Here is a 20,384-nt window from a genome sequence, read left to right as displayed (position 1 = left end):
GTTTAAGTAGTTTTAAGTTGTAGGGGACTGATGACCTCAGATGTTAAGTCCCATAGTGCTTAGAGCCATTTGAACCATTATTTTGAGCTCCGTGAGCATTTATCACCACCTGAAACCTACGTGGCGTGCCCCGTATAAGTCTGTGGAGGTCACCCTGTAGTGTCCGTTCCCATCCTTCAATGAGAGTTCTTGGAGAGTCTGCGGTGGACGAGGACGACCACCAGTACGTGTATCAAGCATGTTCCACATATTCTCGATGGGGTTTAGATCGAGAATTGCTGCTGAACATTCCATTACTTCAATATCCAGGCTTTGCAAGACATCCCTCGTCTGTGAATAAGACGTTATGCCAGTGACGAAGTTACCAGTTGACGTAGGAACGGCAGAGCTGAAGGCGGGCTGCGGGACGTCGTTGTGCCAACGAGTGGGCTACTCGAACAGGACGTCTGGGCCTTAAGGTCCTTTCTAATAAACCTGTCCGTTACAGTCTGACCGGACGCAGAGACTCCAGCGGCCCTGCGATCCACTTGCAGTGCTCTGGCGTATCCGTGCGACGCCGCAACGCAGAGATGGTCAGATATCGCTCTTCACGCGGGCTTGTAATGCTTCAGCGGCCTTGTCTGATTCGCCTTGTGTACTGACCTGTCTTCCTGTAGCGTGTCCAAGAGCTATTGATGACAGGTGGAGAGACAATGGCATCTGCAGCAACACGATGGAAAGTACATCCTCCGTAAATAAAACAGCGCCCTTGCGACTAGCCTGCTTTAAAATGTCGCTCTGCTTGTTCTTGGTTGAATACAACGTCCAAAAATGTCAACTACCCTTTGTGTACCTGATTGAAGAACACTGGGACGCTGGAAGTCACTTCTTTCAGGGGGTCACCTTGTACTGTAATGCATAACACAGCCCATACGATGCGAATGTCTTAAATTGTTACATACATTGAATGTGAAGGTCTCAGACTATACAATAAGGTCGCAGTGACTGCCTGTATCAAAATATATCTAACGTACCGGACTTTGATACACGTGTTCACCTATCTCTTTTGAGAACTGTATGTACAGGGTTTTTGTTTTAACGTGAGACAACTAAGTATAGGGAACAGAAAACTACATTACCATACGAGTGGCTTATCTGCCACCGAGCGAGGTGGCGAAGTCGTTAGCACCCTGGACTCGCATTCGGGAGAACGACGGTTCAAATCCGTCTCCGGCCATCCTGATTTAGGTCTTCCGTGCTTTCCCTACATAGTTTCAGGCAAATGCCGGAATGGTTCCTTTGAAAGGGCACGGCCGGTTTCCTTCCCCATTCTTCCCTAATCCGAGTTTGTGCTCCGTCTCTAATGACCTCGTTGTCGACGGGACGTTAAATACTAATCTCCTCCTCTCCTCCTCCTCCTTATCTGCCAGAAATCTCAATGTGTAGCCACTTTGTTTGTACTTTACAATCATATCTGCAACACTCATGTAACATTTGAACATCAACCGTTAGTTACACAAAGCTTTATATTTACCTCGTAAATGTAATGTATAACCAAATGGGTCGGTCCTTAGTTACAAAAATAGGCACAGTGGGTACTTGTCTACTAACGCGAATAGGAAACAATAGTTTGAGTAAAATATACGTATTTTTTGGCCTAGAATCCGGATATGCAATAAAAATGGTGGTTTCCCATTTGAAAATACGAAGTTGATCCAGCCTACGCAAGAGGTGTGGTTAGGAGATGGCCAGTTGCAGCACAGACATATATCCCCTTTACTAATATGAACTTTTCACCTAGAACATTTGTTTCATATGATGCGTCGCTTTCGAGATAATTGTCTCAAGTTAAAACAAACACCTTGTGTATACATCTTCTTTCTAAGAAACGCGTTAGTGAGACGAGTGTAGTGAAGTAGTCTTAGGTTTAGTTTATTAATTTTTGAATTTAACGCCATATTTTAAGTCAAAATAGTTGTTAGTAAGTATTTATTTAGGAATATTTCTTAATTGTTGCTGAAAAGTTAAACCTTTATTTGTTACGAACAGCTGGAGACGGAACCTGTGGAATGGATAAAACCGACGGAGACATTGCCCTTCGGAGTCGCGGGTGAAGCTGCAGCACCAGAAATAGAAATCGATGCCGAACATGGTGATGAGCCTGAAACCACGACGGCGGAAGTACCTGAGACCACGGTACCTGAGTTTTCTGAACCCACGAGAGTTGACGCCTTCCAGCCTGACTGGGTAGTCCCTGAAGTTGAAGTCGTTGCTGAACCTACCGAAGAGTCCGGTCCAAATAACGTAGCTTCACTGGAATTCCCAGAGGACGCGGAGGAGACCACGTCAATGCCTGAGCCGACAGAAGCCACGGAAGTGACGACCCGGCGCTCCAGGCACAGGTCGAGGAGCAGACACAGGTCCAGGAGCCGGCTGTTCGACAGCGAGAACCTGGGGCTGGAGAACCAGCTGGAAGAGAGCGGGAGGCACCACCGCCGTCGCACCAGGGACACCAGGGCAGCGCCTGTGAGGCACGGCCTCTACACTCCACTGGCCAGGTAGGCTTCGCCACATCAAGTACAATAGACACTTTTACGTACTCGATACTTTTTATTGTTATTTTGTCAACGATAGTGCCGAGGTGGATACACTAGTTCACATCACAAAATGTCCAGACACTCTGTGACCAAAATGGTACTGAAACAGAGGATGACAGACTAAAGGACGAAGTACTAAATGTCTTTTTCCAAAGCTGTTTCACAGAGGAAGACTGCACTGTAGTTCCTTCTCTAGATTGTCGCACAGATGACAAAATGGTAGATATCGAAATAGATGACAGAGGGATAGAAAAACAATTAAAGTCGCTCAAAAGAGGAAAGGCCGCTGGACCTGATGGGATACCAGTTCGATTTTACACAGAGTACGCGAAGGAACTTGCCCCTCTTCTTGCAGCCGTGTACCGTAGGTCTCTAGAAGAGCGTAGCGTTCCAAAAGATTGGAAAAGGGCACAGGTCATCCCAGTTTTCAAGAAGGGAAGACGAACAGATGTGCAGAACTATAGACCTATATCTCTAACGTCGATCAGTTGTAGAATTTTGGAACACGTACTATGTTGGAGTATAATGACTTTTCTGGAGACTAGAAATCTACCCTGTAGGAATTAGCATGGGTTTCGAAAAAGACGATCGTGTGAAACCCAGCTCGCGCTATTCGCCACGAGACTCAGATGGCCATAGACACGGGTTCCCAGGTAGATGCCGTGTTTCTTGACTTCCGCAAGGCGTTTGATACAATTCCCTGCAGTCGCTTAATGAACAAAATAAGTGCATATGGACTATCAGAGCATTTGTGTGATTGGATTGAAGAGTTCCTAGATAACAGAACGCAGCATGTCATTCTCAATGGAGAGAAGTCTTCCGAAGTAAGAGTGATTTCAGATGTGCCGGAGGGGAGTGTCCTAGGACCGTTGCTATTCACAATATATATAAATGACCTTGTGTATAACATCGGAAGTTCACTCAGGGTTTTTGCGGATGATGCTGTAGTATATCGAGAGGTTGTAACAATGGAAAATTGTACTGAAATGCAGGAGGATCTGCAACAAATTGACGCATGGTGCAGGGAATGGCAATTGAATCTCAGTGTAGACAAGTGTAATGTTCTGCGAATACATAGAAAGAAAGATCCTTTATCATTTAGCTACAGTATAGTAGGTCAACAACTGGAAGCAGTTAATTCCATATTTATCTGGGAGTAGGCATAGCCGGCCGGAGTGGACGAGCGGTTCTAGGCGCTACAGTCTGGAACCGCGCGATCGCTACGGTCGCAGATTCGAATCCTGCCCTGGGCATGGATGTGTGTGATGTCCTTAGGTTAGTTAGGTTTAAGTAGTTCTAAGTTCTAGGGAAGTGATGACCTCAGAAGTTAAGTCCCATAGTGCTCAGAGCCATTTCAGCCATTTGAGTAGGCATAAGAAGTGATTTAAAATGGAATAACTATATAAAATCAATCGTCGGTAAAGCAGATGCCACACTGAGATTCATTGGAAGAATCTTACGGAAATGCTGTCCGAAAACAAATGAAGTAGGTTACAGTACACTTGTTCGCCCACTGCTTGAATATTGCTTACCAGTGTGGGATCCGTACCAGATAGGGTTGATAGAAGAGATAGAGAAGATCCAACAGAGGAAAGTGCCCTTCGTTACAGGATCATTTAATAATCGCGAAATCGTTACGGAGATGATAGATAAACTCCAGTGGAAGACTCTGCAAGAGAGACGCTCAGTAGCTCGGTACGGGCTTTTCTTGAAGTTTCGAGAACATACCTTCACCGAGGAGTCAAGCAGTATATTGCTCCCTCCTACGTATATCTCGCTAAGAGACCATTAGGATAAAATCTTAGAGTTTAGAGCCCACACAGTGGCATACCGACAATCTTTCTTTCCACGAACAATACGAGACTGGAATAGAAGGGAGATCCGATAGAGGTACTCAAAGTACCCTCCGCCACACACCGTCAGGTGGCTTGCGGAGTATGGATGTAGATGTAGAATATCGCGGTCAAACTGTGTCCGATGTAGACGATTTCCACATAAGAATCGTCCTGTGCTGTATACTTCAGATTTGGAATACGTTTCCAGTTGTCACGTTATTTCATTCGCACCCTGTGATGCACCTATCAACCGTACTATAGCATAACTGCTCCTGAGCCGCGCGGGGTAGCCGAGCGGTCTGGGGCGCCTTGTCACGGTGCGCGCGGCTCCCCCTGTCGGAGGTTCGAGTCCTCCCCCATGGATGGCTGTGTATGTTGTTCATAGCGTAAGTTAGATTAGGTTAGATTAGGTAGTGTGTAAGCTTAGGGACCGATTGTGGTGTGCGTACTGTAAGACCTTCGGTACACACACCATCAGATTATTTGACTTGTCGCTCTAACGAAGTAGGCGAGTGTCAGCAATATGTCTCGTGCTCTTATCGTGGCGTGTTTATCTTCTGCCGTTAGGTCAGACAACAGAAATGCCACTTGCACGCTCAGAGTAGCAGATTGACGGTGACCGACTTTAAACAGAACTTGATTAATTTTCACACACATTTATTAAAATAATAAAAATCATAAACCTTGCTTAACTTGATTCTGGATGCTATTTACAATTGACAATCTGAAGTTCCTTTGGTCTTTGTACATTAATCTTATTCTCACATATCTCTGATACTTGACAAAGTGTCTATACATTTCTCTTCATGGCTATGTACAGGAATATGATAATCTTATTAGGCGCAGACTGAAACTTGACTATAGACTGGTACAGACAAATGCAGACTAATGCAGACTGATGCAGACTAAGGCAGACAAATGCAGCCTGACTAATCGGAGGTCTGTACAATCGAGCGTTCAGGTATCACTGCGCGAGTGTGATCCGCGAGGAGAAAAGGTTCTACGTTAGCAGCAATCTCATTGGCTGCGTTACATATTAATACGCGGATCGGCGGAAGCAGAATTTGGTCCGTCTCTAAGACAGCGCCATCTCGTAGTGCGGAGACGGACGAGCGCTGCGCCTGCGCTGTTGTGCTTAGCGGAGCGCGCTCTACTGGGAAAGTTGTGTACGCGCTGACTACGCGGAACTACACTCCTGGAAATTGAAATAAGAACACCGTGAATTCATTGTCCCAGGAAGGGGAAACTTTATTGACACATTCATGGGGTCAGATACATCACATAATCACACTGACAGAACCACAGGCACATAGACACAGGCAACAGAGCATGCACAATGTCGGCACTAGTACAGTGTATATCCACCTTTCGCAGCAATGCAGGCTGCTATTCTCCCATGGAGACGATCGTAGAGATGCTGGTTGTAGTCCTGTGGAACGGCTTGCCATGCCATTTCCACCTGGCGCCTCAGTTGGACCAGCGTTCGTGCTGGACGTGCAGACCGCGTGAGACGACGCTTCATCCAGTCCCAAACATGCTCAATGGGGGACAGATCCGGAGATCTTGCTGGCCAGGGTAGTTGTCTTACACCTTCTAGAGCACGATGGGTGGCACGGGATACATGCGGACGTGCATTGTCCTGTTGGAACAGCAAGTTCCCTTGCCGGTCTAGGAATGGTAGAACGATGGGTTCGATGACGGTTTGGATGTACCGTGCACTATTCAGTGTCCCCTCGACGATCACCAGTGGTGTACGGCCAGTGTAGGAGATCGCTCCCCACACCATGATGCCGGGTGTTGGCCCTGTGTGCCTCGGTCGTATGCAGTCCTGATTGTGGCGCTCACCTGCACGGCGCCAAACACGCATACGACCATCATTGGCACCAAGGCAGAAGCGACTCTCATCGCTGAAGACGACACGTCTCCATTCGTCCCTCCATTCACGCCTGTCGCTACACCACTGGAGGCGGGCTGCACGATGTTGGAGCGTGAGCGGAAGACGGCCTAACGGTGTGCGGGACCGTAGCCCAGCTTCATGGAGACGGTTGCGAATGGTCCTCGCCGATACCCCAGGAGCAACAGTGTCCCTAATTTGCTGGGAAGTGGCGGTGCGGTCCCCTACGGCACTGCAAAGTATCCTACGGTCTTGGCGTGCATCCGTGCGTCGCTGCGGTCCGGTCCCAGGTCGACGGGCACGTGCACCTTCCGCCGACCACTGGCGACAACATCGATGTACTGTGGAGACCTCACGCCCCACGTGTTGAGCAATTCGGCGGTACGTCCACCCGGCCTCCCGCATGCCCACTATACGCCCTCGCTCAAAGTCCGTCAACTGCACATACGGTTCACGTCCACGCTGCCGCGGCATGCTACCAGTGTTAAAGACTGCGATGGAGCTCCGTATGCCACGGCAAACTGGCTGACACTGACGGCGGCGGTGCACAAATGCTGCGCAGCTAGCGCCATTCGACGGCCAACACCGCGGTTCCTGGTGTGTCCGCTGTGCCGTGCGTGTGATCATTGCTTGTACAGCCCTCTCGCAGTGTCCGGAGCAAGTATGGTGGGTCTGACACACCGGTGTCAATGTGTTCTTTTTTCCATTTCCAGGAGTGTATGTACACAACAGCGATGACCTCAGCAGTTTGGTCCCATAAGACTTCACCGTAAATTTTCATATTTTTTTTCCTGTTTACTCTCTTGTGACAACGCCCCACTCTGTTGCGCGACGGTGATAGCGTGGGGCGGCAAGTGCAACTCGCGTTTCGAGGTCCCTCTCATGTATGGAGCCATTGAAAACGGCCAATTCTATTCTACACGAGACTGACGTACAGTAGGGACAGCGGTGGCGAGCAGCTGTGCAGGAAGGCAAGTTGATGTTTCAGGCCGCTGTCTCCGTACTACGTGTCGCATCGCGCGGGCGACGCGCACGCGTGCATGGTGCAGCAGCTGAAGGAGCTGGTGACAGACATCGCCAGCGACCTGGAGGAGTCGGCGCACATCGCGCAGCGGCGCACGCTCGAGAAGATGGCCGTCGCCGTCGAGATGTGCCGCGCGCTGTCGCTGCCGGACCTGCAGCGCGCGCTCGCTGGAATCATGGACGCGCGGCGTAGCGACACCAGCCTCGTCCTCACAGAGCGGTAACACGTCTCTTCATTTATACAGTATTCTTCGTCATGTAGAAACAGCGACCGTGAAGCTTGTTGACATGGTTAGACCTTCTTTACATCATTATAGGCTTATATTGCCTAATGCTGTGGTTCCCAACGTTTCTTACAAGGAAAACTCCCCGTCTTACCCGTTCAGATTGATGATGATGATGATGTTTGGTTTGTGGGGCGCTCAACTGCGCTGTTATCAGCGCCCGTACAAATTGCCAACCCTCACTCAGTCCAATCCCGCCACTTTCGTGAATAATGATGAAACGAAGAGGACAACACAAACACCCAGTCATCTCGAGGCAGGTGAAAATCTCCCCGACACCGCTGGGAATCGAACCCGGGACCCCGTCCCTTCAGATTTAGTGGTAAGAGGGCCCAGTGGATAGCCCGTCGAAAACTAAACACAGATCAAGCATGAAAACAAAAGCAAAATAGAAACAGTGAATGGTTCAAGAACAAGAAGTACAATAGAGAGCAGCCTAAAACAGCCAGCGCTTATGGTCTGGGAGTGCCAAGCTGCCGAGTCGTATTCAGAACTCCTTCACACCATAAATTTTTTTTATTAGCATTATGAACTGTCCGTATGGTCATTGCAATATTTGTTCTATTTCTGTAATCTTGGCAGTTATCGTACTATACATCTGTTATAGCATATGAGTTATGTGGTAAGAAGACATTACCAACGGAAGTAAATGTGATGAATAGTGAAAGAAGGCTAGATACCACATAGATGTCTCGCAGAAACCCGGCGGAGGTTCGAGTCCTCCCTCGGGCATGGGTGTGTATGTTTGCCCTTAGGATAGTTTAGGTTAAGTAGTGTGTAAGCTTAGGGACTGATTACCTTAGCAGTTAAGTACCATAAGATTTCACACACATTTGAAGATTAAAAAAAAATAATTCTCACAGAAATGCCGGCCGCTGTGGTCGAGCGGTTCTAGGCGCTTCAGTCTGGAACCGCGCGACCGCAACGGTCGCAGGCTTGAATCCTACCTCGGGCGTGGATGTGTGTCATGTCCTTAGGTTAGTTAGGTTTAAGTAGTTCTAAGTTATAGGGGACTGAAGACCTCAGATGTTAAGTCCCATAGTGCTCAGAGCCATATGAACCATTTTCTCACAGAAATGGGACGACAGATAAACGGATGTGAACTATGTTACAAGAAAGGAATTCAAGAGTGAAGCGGTTCTAGGAGCTTCAGTCTGGAACTGCGCGACCGCAACGGTCGCAGGCTCGAATCCTACCTCGGGCATGGATGTGTGTGATGTCCTTAGGTTAGTTAGGTTCAAGTAGTTCTAAGTTCTAGGTGACTGAAGACCTCAGATGTTAAGTCCCATAGTGCTCAGAGCCATTTGAACCATTTTCTCACAGAAACGGGACAGCAAATAAACGGATGTGAACTATGTTACAAGAAAGGAATTCAAGAGTGAAGACTTCCAAAATTAACGCAAATTCAAAAACGTTAAAAACATTTGTCTTGACAGCGCACAGAGAAACTATGTGATTGTGAAACTGTTGAGTTCATTTCCTGCAGTTTATGAGACAAAATATGTTTTCATCATTTCCTTGGGAATGATCAAATTCACATTCATACGAACACTTGTATCGGGTAAGGAGGCACATCTCACTCTCTTACCAGGGGTACAAATTAGGTGCATTGATAGGAGGTTACTATCATATGACACACACGTACTGTCCCTAATGCCGTGTATGACACACCAGATGTGTTTTACGGTGGAGGATTCGGTTGATTTGTCGCCTTGTCATCAAACGTTTGCGGTTCCCATAGGAAAGTCACTTCCTTTTCGACTTCTAATAGACTAGTTGTGCAGAATAAACTGTCACTATAGGTCTCTACCTTACACCTCGCTGTAACAAACGGACATTACTCCACGACACAGACATAAAATTGAATACAGCGAACAGTGAGGGGAAAAAAAAAAAAAAAAGTCACGAGAGAGCTTTTAACACGGCTCAGCCGTTTGGCAATCCACCACCACAACCACTTAACCATGACGTCATATCTTTTACCTACTGCTCTGTATTGCACTTCTTGTTCTTAGATCGTTGACTGTTACTATTTTGCATTTTTTCACAGTCCAATACACCTGCTTCGTGTTTCCATGATTGTCTGTATTCAGATTTTGACCGGCTGTCCACTGGTCCCTCTTACCACTAAATCTTAGGGGGGGAACGACGGGGAGCTTCCCTTGTTAGAACATTACACTAGTTAATACCTCCCGCCCCCCCCCCCCCCACCTGCCAGCTGTAACACCCTCTCCCCCACGTTATCACCAACCTTAGCACCTAACAAAAGTGCAGAATGAAAGACTTTTCTTGGTCATTTTATTTTTAAAATGATGAAAGGTGAATGATATTTAGTTTCCCCCTCTCTCTCTCTCTCTCTCTCTCTCTCTCTCCCTACCTCCCTCCCTCCCTCCCTCCCACCCTCCCTCCCACCTCTCTCTCTCTCTCTCTCTCTGTGTGTGTGTGTGTGTGTGTGTGTGTGTGTGTGTCTGTATTAGAATGAATGACGAAGGACTCTGTGAAGCATCGCAAGTGCTACCCACAACTCCTTCTCAGAAAAGAAAGCTAGCTATCCACAGTGAGGGTACACATTTGTTAGAAAACATGCTTCCCCTGCATTACCCCTCTCCATTGTGGCTCTTGCTTGACCTGCACACTGCAACCACATTTCAAATCAACCAAGTTAAAGTGTGTTCACTATATTTACTGTTGGTAAATCACTTCATTGTTGCACTCCTTACTTCTAAACCGGTAGAAACCGGACTTCAGGCTGTTAATCCTTTGTGTCTAACCACTCCAATAATAACAATAATAATAGTAATAATAATAGTAATAATAATAATGATACAGTGTGCAGCACTATAGTAGCCCTTAAGTAGTCATTGCTGTGTCACGCTGTCAATTAATTCATTTATTTGTCTCTAAACGAGTAATGAAGCAATTAGTACTAGTAAGAACTGCTCAATACAGAGTTACGACTTCTAACACTAATCAGAAAGCACCACATTGCCCTCTTTGAATCTGTAATGAACTTTTTGGGCAGGACTTGAGCAACTAGTCTCAGGACTGTAATCAGTGGAGGACAGGGGAGTGCACTACTGAGACTTCAAGAAATATTCGGTACCACATCAGAGAATGCACTGTGTGTGGTGCTTGGTATACAGTGTGGTCAGAAAATGTCTGAAACGCTTGTAGGGATGTTGCAGGGCAGGTTGTACTGAGATATGAATGTTACAAAAAAAAAATTTCGATACTTTGCGCCGTTTCCGAGTTATTTAGCATTGAAGTTAGCCAATCAGATCGTCGCGCGCGTAAATTCAAGTTTCAGCTAACGAGACAGAGCACTCGTTGGGGAACACCGCCCCTGGCAGGCCGCTTGAATGCGAGCGCGCGACGCCCCGATTGGCTAAATTCTATGCTAAATAACTCGGAAACGGATCAACGTATCGAATTTGTTTCTTAACATTTATGTATCAGTACAGCCTGCCCTGTAACATCCCTACAGGCATTTCACACATTGTCTGACCACCCTGTATATCCAACTGACATGCCATCAGATGATGAGCTGCATTCCTCCTGGTTAAAGATGCATAGTTCTGAGAAAGTAAATGAAGTAGCCGGAGTACCTATAAGAGATGACCACCAGATCAAACACAGGCGAGTGGGTGGGAGGGAAGAAATGGGAGGTTAGTCATAGGGGACGATATGTGTATGATTTTTTGTTTTTTGGTATTAAGAAATGGCTGAAGATGAGATATGTCGACCGCATACACCATATACATCAGACTATATACCGCATTCGTGGAATGGGCAGTTTCCTGACTTGCAACGTGCTGCCATGTTCACTATAAACCTTTGTGTAACGGAGTGTAGACACAACATGTAACCGCTACATTCGGGCTTCATAGACGGCAGATCTTGAATTGGGACAACCCTTCCCGCGACTTTGTACACTCAGCTTACATAGTCTAAATAGCAAGAGAATATGGCCAGTTATTTTTAGTTTTTGGTCACAATATAACCTGCAACTAGTACAAGTTAATCTAGTTTCTTGGCTAGTTACTGTGACCTGTGCTTCATGTAAGCGTCAATAGTTTTATTATTAATGTAAATGATTCTTTAGGATAGGTAACTAGCAATAATCTCAGTTACTAATATTGCTCTCGAGGGTATGAGGTGACTACTTGGCACCCCACCTATTTGTGAGCTAAAATTGGATAAACGTAATATCCGGCTGGGAATATGTGCTGAACCAGGGAGCGAACCGTAACCTTCAACGGGCAAGTACTCTAGCGACTGAGCTATCGAATCACGATTCGTGACCAACCCTTACAGCTTCGCTTCCACCAGTACCTTATCTCCTACTTTCCAAAGGACAGAAAGGTCTCAGGTTCGAGTACTAGTACAGCACACAGTTTTAATTAGTCAGAAGTTTCAAATCAGCTCACACTCTACTGCAGAGTGAAAATTCATTCTGGATTATGTCGAGTGTCTGGGGCTCGACGCAAAATGCTGAGATAGTCACCCCCGAACAACATGGGTGGCAGAACAATCATTTCTGTCTTTCCTGTCATTTTTTGCACTCTTCTCAATCAATATGTTTATGTATTTTCACCTCCCAGAGTTGAATTATATTTTAAAAAATAACTGAATTCGAAGAAAATTATAAATAACATCAGAAAACTTAATAAGAAGAGCTGACTCGCCATTTTGCTGTGGGACGCTTACAGTGGTGCATTCGGCTGCAGATATTGAGAGCGACTTCGTGGGGCCCTACCTGTATGGCTAAGATGCCAGCACAACCCATTCCAAGCAATCAGATGACGGGTCTAAATTCAGCACCAATGGAAAAAAAAACGTCTTATCCGTTGACACCAGCACGACCTCAGAGACGAAGTGTCTCACATGTTGAATACCTACAGTCTGGTTTCAATGAACGGCGCTGATGTCGTACGTCTTGCCCAGTCTTCACCTGAGTGTCAAACGATGGTCAGGTCAAGATTGCACGACGTTCCAGTCACGTGAGATGCTGAACTATTACCCTCATGTTGCCAAGTTGAGTGCCATATCTCCAACACAGCAGCTACTGGGTGGTTATAATCAAAGTGCAACTACATACAGAGGTCCATTTTGGGCTGTAACTATCGCGTGGCAGTGAAACTAGGTAAATATTTTAATGCGTTAATGCACAGTCGATTTACACAGAAAAAAAATTTGTTCCAATTTTGGCCACCAGGTGCAGATCTGGCGCTGTGAATGCAAGAAAGACGTATAGAAATGTTTCCATATGTCATGGATTAGGAACAACAGGATGAGGGAAGAACAGGTCAAACAAATGAGAAAGGCATAACGTTGATTTTACACTAGTGGCCAATAAAATTGCTACACCAAGAAGAAATGCAGATGATAAACGGGTATTCATTGGAGAAGTGTATTATACTAGAACTGACATGTGATTACATTTTCACGCAATTTGGGTGCATTGATCCTGAGAAATCAGTACCCAGAACAACCACCTCTGGCCGTAATAACGGCATTGATACGCCTGGGCATTGAGTCAAATACAGCTTGGATGGCGTGTACAGGTACAGCTGCCCATGCAGCTTCAACACGATACCACAGTTCATCAAGAGTAGTGACCGGCGTATTTTGACGAGCCAGTTGCTCGGCCACCATTTACCAGACGTTTTCAATTGGTGAGAGACCTGGAGAATGTGCTGGCCAGGGCAGCAGTCGAACATTTCCTGTATCCAGAAAGGCCCGAACAGGACCTGCAACATGCGGTCCTGCATTATCCTGCTGAAATGTAGGGTTTCGCAGGGATCGAATGAAGGTTAGAGCCACGGGTCGTAACACATCTGAAATGTAACGTCCACTGTTCACAGTGCCGTCAGTGCGAACAAGAGGTGACCGAGACGTGTAATCAATGGCACCCCATACCATCACGACGGGTGATACGCCAGTATGGCGATGACGAATACACGCTTACAATGTGCGTTCACCGCGATGTCGCCAAACACGGATGCGACCATCATGATGCAGTTAACAGAACCTGGACTGATTCGAAAAAATTACGTTTTTCCATTCATGCACCCAGGTTCGTCGTTGAGTATACAATCGCAGGCGCTCCTATCTGTGATGCAGCGTCAAGGGTAACCGCAGCCATGGTCTCCGAGCTGATAGTCCATGCTGCTGGAAACGTCGTTGAACTGTTCGTGCAGATGGTTGTTGTGTTGCTAACGTCACCATCTGTTGACTCAGGGATCGAGACGTGGCTGCACGATCCGTTACAGCCATGCGGATAAGATGCCTGTCATCTCGACTGCTAGTGATACGAGGCCGTTGGGTTCCAGCACGGCGTTCTGTATTACCCTCCTGAACCCACCGATTCCATATTCTGCTAACAGACATTGAATCTCGGCCAGCGCTAGCAGCAATGTCGCGATACAATAAACCGCAATCGTTATAGGCTAAAATCCGACCTTTATCAAAGTCGGAAACGTGATGATATGCATTTCCCCTCCTTACACGAGGCATCACAACAGCGTTTTACCAGGCAACGCCGTTCAACTGCTGTTTGTGTATGAGAAATCGGTTGGAAACTTTCCTCGTGTCAGCACGTTGTAGGTGTCGCCACCGGCGCCAACCTTGTGTGAATGCTCTGAAAAGCTAATCATTTGCATATCACAGCATCTTCTTCCTGTCGGTTAAATTTCGCGTCTATAGCACGTCTTCTTCGTGGTGTAACAATTTTAATGGCCAGTAGTGTATATTAGCCGTTGTGTAGTTTGTCCAATATGAGCACCGGAGAGTCGATGAGATGCTATATAGATTTTCACCTGGTGGCCAAAACTGGAACTAATTATTTTCAGTGTGAATCGGTTCCGCATTAAATTATAACTACCCGGTACTTTTAATTCGTGGGAATCTAAGGAGATAGGACCTGGATAAACTGACTAAACCAGAGGTTGTACAGAGTTTCAGGGAGAGCATAAGGGAACAATTGACAAGAATGGGGGAAAGAAATACAGTAGAAGAAGAATGGGTAGCTTTGAGGGATGAAGTAGTGCAGGCAGCAGAGGATCAAGTAGGTAAAAAGACGCGGGCTAGTAGAAATTCTTGGGTGACACAATAAATATTGAATTTAATTGATGAAAGGAGAAAATATAAAAATGCAGTAAATGAAGGAGGCAAAAAGGAATACAAACGTCTCAAAATTGAGATCGACAGGAAGTGCAAAATGGCTAATCAGACATGGCTAGAGGACAAATGTAAGGATGGTTCAAATGGTTCAAATGGCTCTGAGCACTATGGGACTCAACTGCTGAGGTCATTAGTCCCCTAGAACTTAGAACTAGTTAAACCTAACTAACCTAAGGACATCACAAACATCCATGCCCGAGGCAGGATTCGAACCTGCGACCGTAGCGGTCTTGCGGTTCCAGACTGCAGCGCCTTTAACCGCACGGCCACTTCGGCCGGCTAATGTAAGGATGTAGAGGCTTATCTCACTAGGGGTAAGATAGATACTGCCTACAGGAAAACTAAAGAGGCTTTTGGAGAAAAGAGAACCACTTGTATGAATATCAGGAGCTCAGATGGAAACCCAGTTGAAAGTAAAGAAGAGAAAGCAGAAAGGTGGAAGGAGTAAATAGAGGGTCTATAGAAGGGCGATGTACCTGAGGGCAATGTTATAGAAATGGAAGAGGATGTAGATGAAGATGAAATGGGAGATACGATGCTGCGTGAAGAGTTTGACAGAGCCCTGAAAGACCTGAGTCGAAACAAGGCCCCGGAAGTAGACAACATTCCATTAGAACTACTGGGAGAGCCAGTCCTGACAAAACTCTACCATCTGGAGAGCAAAATATATGAGACAGGCGAAATACCCTGAGACTTCAAAAATAATATAACAATTCCAATCCCAAAGAAAGCAGGTGTTGACAAAGGTGAAAATTACCGAACTATCAGTTTAATAAGTCACGGCTGCAAAATACTAAACTGAATTCTTTACAGACGAACGGAAAAACTGGTAGAAGCCGACCTCGGGGAAGATCAGTTTGGATTCCGACTTATTTTAGAAGCTAGATTAAGAAAAGGCAAACCTACGTTTCTAGCATTTGTAGATTTAGAGAAAGTTTTTGACAATGTTGACTGGAATACTCTCTTTCAAATTCTGAAGGTGGCAGGGGTAAAATACAGGGAGCGAAGGCTATTTACAATTTGTATAGAAACTAGATGGCAGTTATAAGTGTCGGGGGACATGAAAGGGAAGCATTGGTTGGGAAGGGAGTGAGACAGGGTTGTAGCCTCTCCCCGATGTTGTTCAATCTGTATATTGAGCAAGCAGTAAAGGAAACAAAAGAAACATTCGGAGTAGGTATTAAAATCCATGGAGAAGAAATAAAAACTTTAAAGTTCGCCGATGACATTGCAATTCTGCCAGAGACAGCAAAGGACTTGGAAGAGCAGTTGAACGGAATGGACAGTGTCTTGAAAGGAGGATATAAGATGAACATCAACAAAAGCCAAACGAGGATAATGGAATGTAGTCTAATGAAGTCGGATGATGCTGAGGGAATTAGATAAGTAAATGAGACACTTAAAGTGGTAAAGGAGTTTTGCTATTTGGGGAGCAAAATAACTGATGATGGTCGAAGTAGAGAGGATATAAAATGTAGACGTGCAATGGCAAGGAAAGCGTTCCTGAAGAAGAGAAATTTGTTAACATCGAGTATAGATTTAAGTGTCAGGAAGTCGTTTCTGAAAGTATTTGTATGGAGTGTAGCCATGTATGGAAGTGAAACATGGACGATAAACAGTTTGGACACGAAGAGAATAGAAGCTTTCGGAACCTGGTGCTAAGAAGAATGCTGAAGATTAGATGGGTAGATCACATATCTAATGAGGAAGTACTGAATAGGATTGGGGAGAAAAGAAGTTTGTGGCACAACTTGACTAGTTCGGTTGGTAGGGCATGTTCTGAGGCATCAAGGGATCACCAATTTAGCATTGGAGGGCAGCGTGGAGGGTAAAAATCGTAGAGTGAGACCAAGAGATGAATAGACTAAGCAGATTCAGAAGAATGTAGGTTGCAGTAGGTACTGGGAGATAAAGAAACTTGCACAGGATAGAGTAGCATGGAGAGCTGCATCAAACCAGTCTCAGGACTGGAGACCACAACAACAACAACATCAACTTCTAATTCTTGAGCGCAGTGTCAATACTAGAACATGTGTTGACAGGAAGGTGTACCGCGACGTGGTGAAGCTGTGCGGCACCAGCCCGGCGTTCCAGCTGGCGCGCTCGCTGCTCGAGACGAAGAAGTTGGTCGGCGAGGAGGCAGCGGAGCTCGTGTCGGCGCTGCCCGCAGCCCTCATCGCGCCAGACGCCTCGCTCGTACAGAGCTTTTACGTGAGTGCTACAGTTTGAGGGCATCTGGCTAGCGGAACCGTCTCATCTCTGCATAGCACTCAACACATGAGTGTATATGCAGTCAGATAACTTTAATGTTTCCAAGTTGTATAGAATTAGTTGAGGGCAGCGACTGTATCATAAATTTATCGAAAAATTCGTACTGCTTCATCTACATTTAACTAACATTTATTAGCAGCGTGTTGCCATCATAAGGTGCATTACAGTTACACGTACATTAATCTTAAGTGTGGTAAGCGTTATTTACTGTATGTGCCAGTGAGGTGATGTGCCAAAATTTAACAGTGTGCTGAAACATCACTTATTTCAGTATACAGGATGGTCCATTGATCTTGACCGGGCCAAATATCTCATGAAATAAGCGTCAAACGAAAAAACTAAAAAGACGAAACTTGTCTAGTTTGAAGGAAGAAACCAGATGACGCTATGGCTGTCCCGCTATATGGCGCTACCATACGTCAAACGGATATCAGCTGCGTTTTTTAAAGTAGGAATCCGCATTTTTTATTACATATTCTTGTAGTACGTAAATAAATATGAATGTTTTAGTTGGATCACTTTTTTCGCTTTATGATAGATGGCGCTGCAATACTCACACACATAGGGCTCACAATTTTAGACGAACAGTTGGTAACAGGTAGGTTTCTTAAATTAAAATACAGGACGTAGGTACGTTTGAACATTTTATTTCGCTTGTTCCAATGTGATACATGTACCTTTGGGAACTTATCATTTGTGAGAACGCATGCTGTTACAGCGTGTTTACCTGTAAGTACCACATTAATGCAATAAATGCCGGCCGCGGTGGTCTAGCGGTTCTAGGCGCGCAGTCCGGAACCGCGCGACTGCTACGGTCACAGGTTCGAATCCTGCCTCGGGCATGGATGTGTGTGATGTCCTTAGGTTAGTTAGGTTTAAGTAGTTCTAAGTTCTAGGGGACTGATGACCACAGATGTTAAGTCCCATAGTGCTCAGAGCCAATGCAATAAATGCTCAAAATGATGTCCGTCAACCTCAGTGCATTTGGCAATACGTGTAACGACATTCCTCTCAACAGCGAGTAGTTCGCCTTCCGTAATGTTCGCACATACATTGACAATGCGCTGACGCATGTAGTCAGGCGTTGTCGGTGGATCACTATAGCAAATATCCTTCAACTTTCCCCACAGAAAGAAATCCGGGGACGTCAGATCCGGTGAACGTGGGTGTCATGGTATGGTGCTCCGACGACCAATCCACCTGTCATGAAATACGCTATTTAATACCGCTTCAACCGCACGCGAGCTATGTGCCGGACATCCATCATGTTGGAAGTACATCGCCATTCTGTCATGCAGTGGAACATCTTGTAATAACATCGGTAGAACATTACGTAGGAAATAAGAATACATTGCACCATTTAGATTGCCATCGATAAAATGAGGACCAATTATGCTTCCTCCCATAATGCCGCACCATACATTAACCCGACAAGGTCGCTGATGTTCCACTTGTCGCAGCCATCGTGGGTTTTCCGTTGCCCAATAGTGCATATTATGCCGGTTTACGTTACCGCTGTTGGTGAATGACTCTTCGTCGCTACAAAGAACACGTGCAAAAAATCTGTCATCGTCCCGCAATTTCTCTTGTGCCCAGTGGCAGAACTGTACACGACGTTCAATGTCGTCGGCATGCAGTTCCTGGTGCATAGAAATATGGTACGGGTACACTCGATGTTGATATAGGAGTCTCAACACCGACGTTTTTGAAATTCCCAATTCTCGCGCAGTTTGTCTGCTACTGATGTGCGGATTAGCCGCGACAGCAGCTAAAACACCTACTTGGACATCATTATTTGTTGCAGGTCGTAGTTGACGTTTCGCATGTGGCCGAACACTTCCTGTTTCCTTAAATAACGTAACTATCCGGCGAACGGTCCGGTCACTTGGATGATGTCGTCCAGGATACCGAGCAGCATACATAGCACACGCCCGTTGGGCAATTCATCACAATAGCCGTACTTCAACACGATATCTACCTTTTCCGCAATTGGTAAACCGTCCATTTTAACACGGGTGATGTATCATCACGAAGCAAATACCGTCCGCACTGGCGGAATGTTACGTGATACCACGTACTTATACGTTTGTGACTATTACAGCGCTATCTGTCACAAAGCGAAAAAAGTGGTCCAGCTAAAACATTCATATTTCCTTACGTACTACACGAATATGTAATAAAAAATGAGGGTTACTATTCAAAAAACGCAGTTGATATCCATTTGACCTATGGCAGCGCCATCTAGCGGGCCAACCATAGCGCCATCTGGTTTCCCCCTTCAAGCTAGACGAGTTTTGTTCTTTGTAGCTTTTTCGTTTGATGCTTATTTCGTGAGATATTTGGCCCCGTCACTATCAATGGACCACACTGTATTCCTTAAGTGAGTTGTATGTTCAAATCATTTAATTGAGGTCTTTACATCCATTTTTGCTGGAAATTTATTTGCTTGTCACACACCATCGCTTAGAACTTTCACATTTACATGTTTAAAGCCTTACTCTTAACTGCTAAGACAAGTTTATTTCAAAAAATGGTTCAAATTGCTCTGAGCACTATGGGACTCAACATTTGTGGTCATAAGTCCCCTAGAACTTAGAACTACTTAAACCTAACCAACCTAAGGACATCACACACATCCATGCCCGAGGCAGGATTCGAACCTGCGACCGTAGCAGTCGCGCGGTTCCTGACTGAGCGCCTAGAACCGCCAGACCACCGCGGCCGGCTAGTTTATTTCAGTTGCTGAGACAGTACACATAACGAAAATTTAATCTATTTTGTATGAACATATTAAACATTGTGATTATTTGGTATCTTCATTGCTTGTACTATCTTAGCAATTTGGGGCTCGGTATACTACCACAAAGAATCTCTTGCCCACCGCAAAGTCTCAAACGACAGGAAAACAGCTCAGGCGACTATCTTATACAAGAAAGGTAAAAGAAAGTACCCGCAAAATTAAAGACCGATGTCCTTAACATCGGTTTGTTGCAGAATTCTTGAATGTATTCTGAGGTCGAATATAATGAATTTCCTTGAGACGAAAAAGCTTCTGTCCACAAATCAGTATGGATTTAAAAAGCATCGCTCATGCGAAACTCAGCTTTCCATTTTCTCACAGGGTATCCTGTGAATCATGACTGAAGGGAAACAGGCACATTACTTATTCCTAGATTTCCGGAAAGCGTTTGACACGGTGCGCCACTGCAGCCTGTTAACGAAAGTCTAAGCATACGGGTCCCCAGACACGTGAGTGGCTCCAAGTTTTCTTATGTAATAGAACCCAGTATGTTGTCCTCGACGGCAGGTATTCATCAGA

General features: G+C 45.7%; 1 protein-coding gene across 1 annotated transcript in view; it reads left to right on the top strand.

Annotated features, from left to right (window-relative positions):
* The window catches only part of LOC126249450 (vitellogenin-like), a gene marked incomplete at its 3' end in the record, with an annotated part of 380,348 nt that overhangs the window by 76,786 nt on the left and 283,178 nt on the right, over positions 1-20,384 (top strand). Inside the window, exons 7-10 of the mRNA XM_049951103.1 lie at positions 2,029-2,537; positions 7,294-7,534; positions 15,213-15,229; positions 16,837-17,005. Of these exons, the coding sequence (XP_049807060.1) occupies positions 2,029-2,537; positions 7,294-7,534; positions 15,213-15,229; positions 16,837-17,005 (936 nt within the window). The remainder of the gene's footprint in view (positions 1-2,028; positions 2,538-7,293; positions 7,535-15,212; positions 15,230-16,836; positions 17,006-20,384) is intronic.

This window comes from Schistocerca nitens, chromosome 3 (genome assembly GCF_023898315.1).
Source record: "Schistocerca nitens isolate TAMUIC-IGC-003100 chromosome 3, iqSchNite1.1, whole genome shotgun sequence".
NCBI lineage: Eukaryota > Metazoa > Arthropoda > Insecta > Orthoptera > Acrididae > Schistocerca > Schistocerca nitens.
Note: the sequence above shows the minus strand (reverse complement) of the source record. Positions and strands in the feature narration are given on the sequence as shown.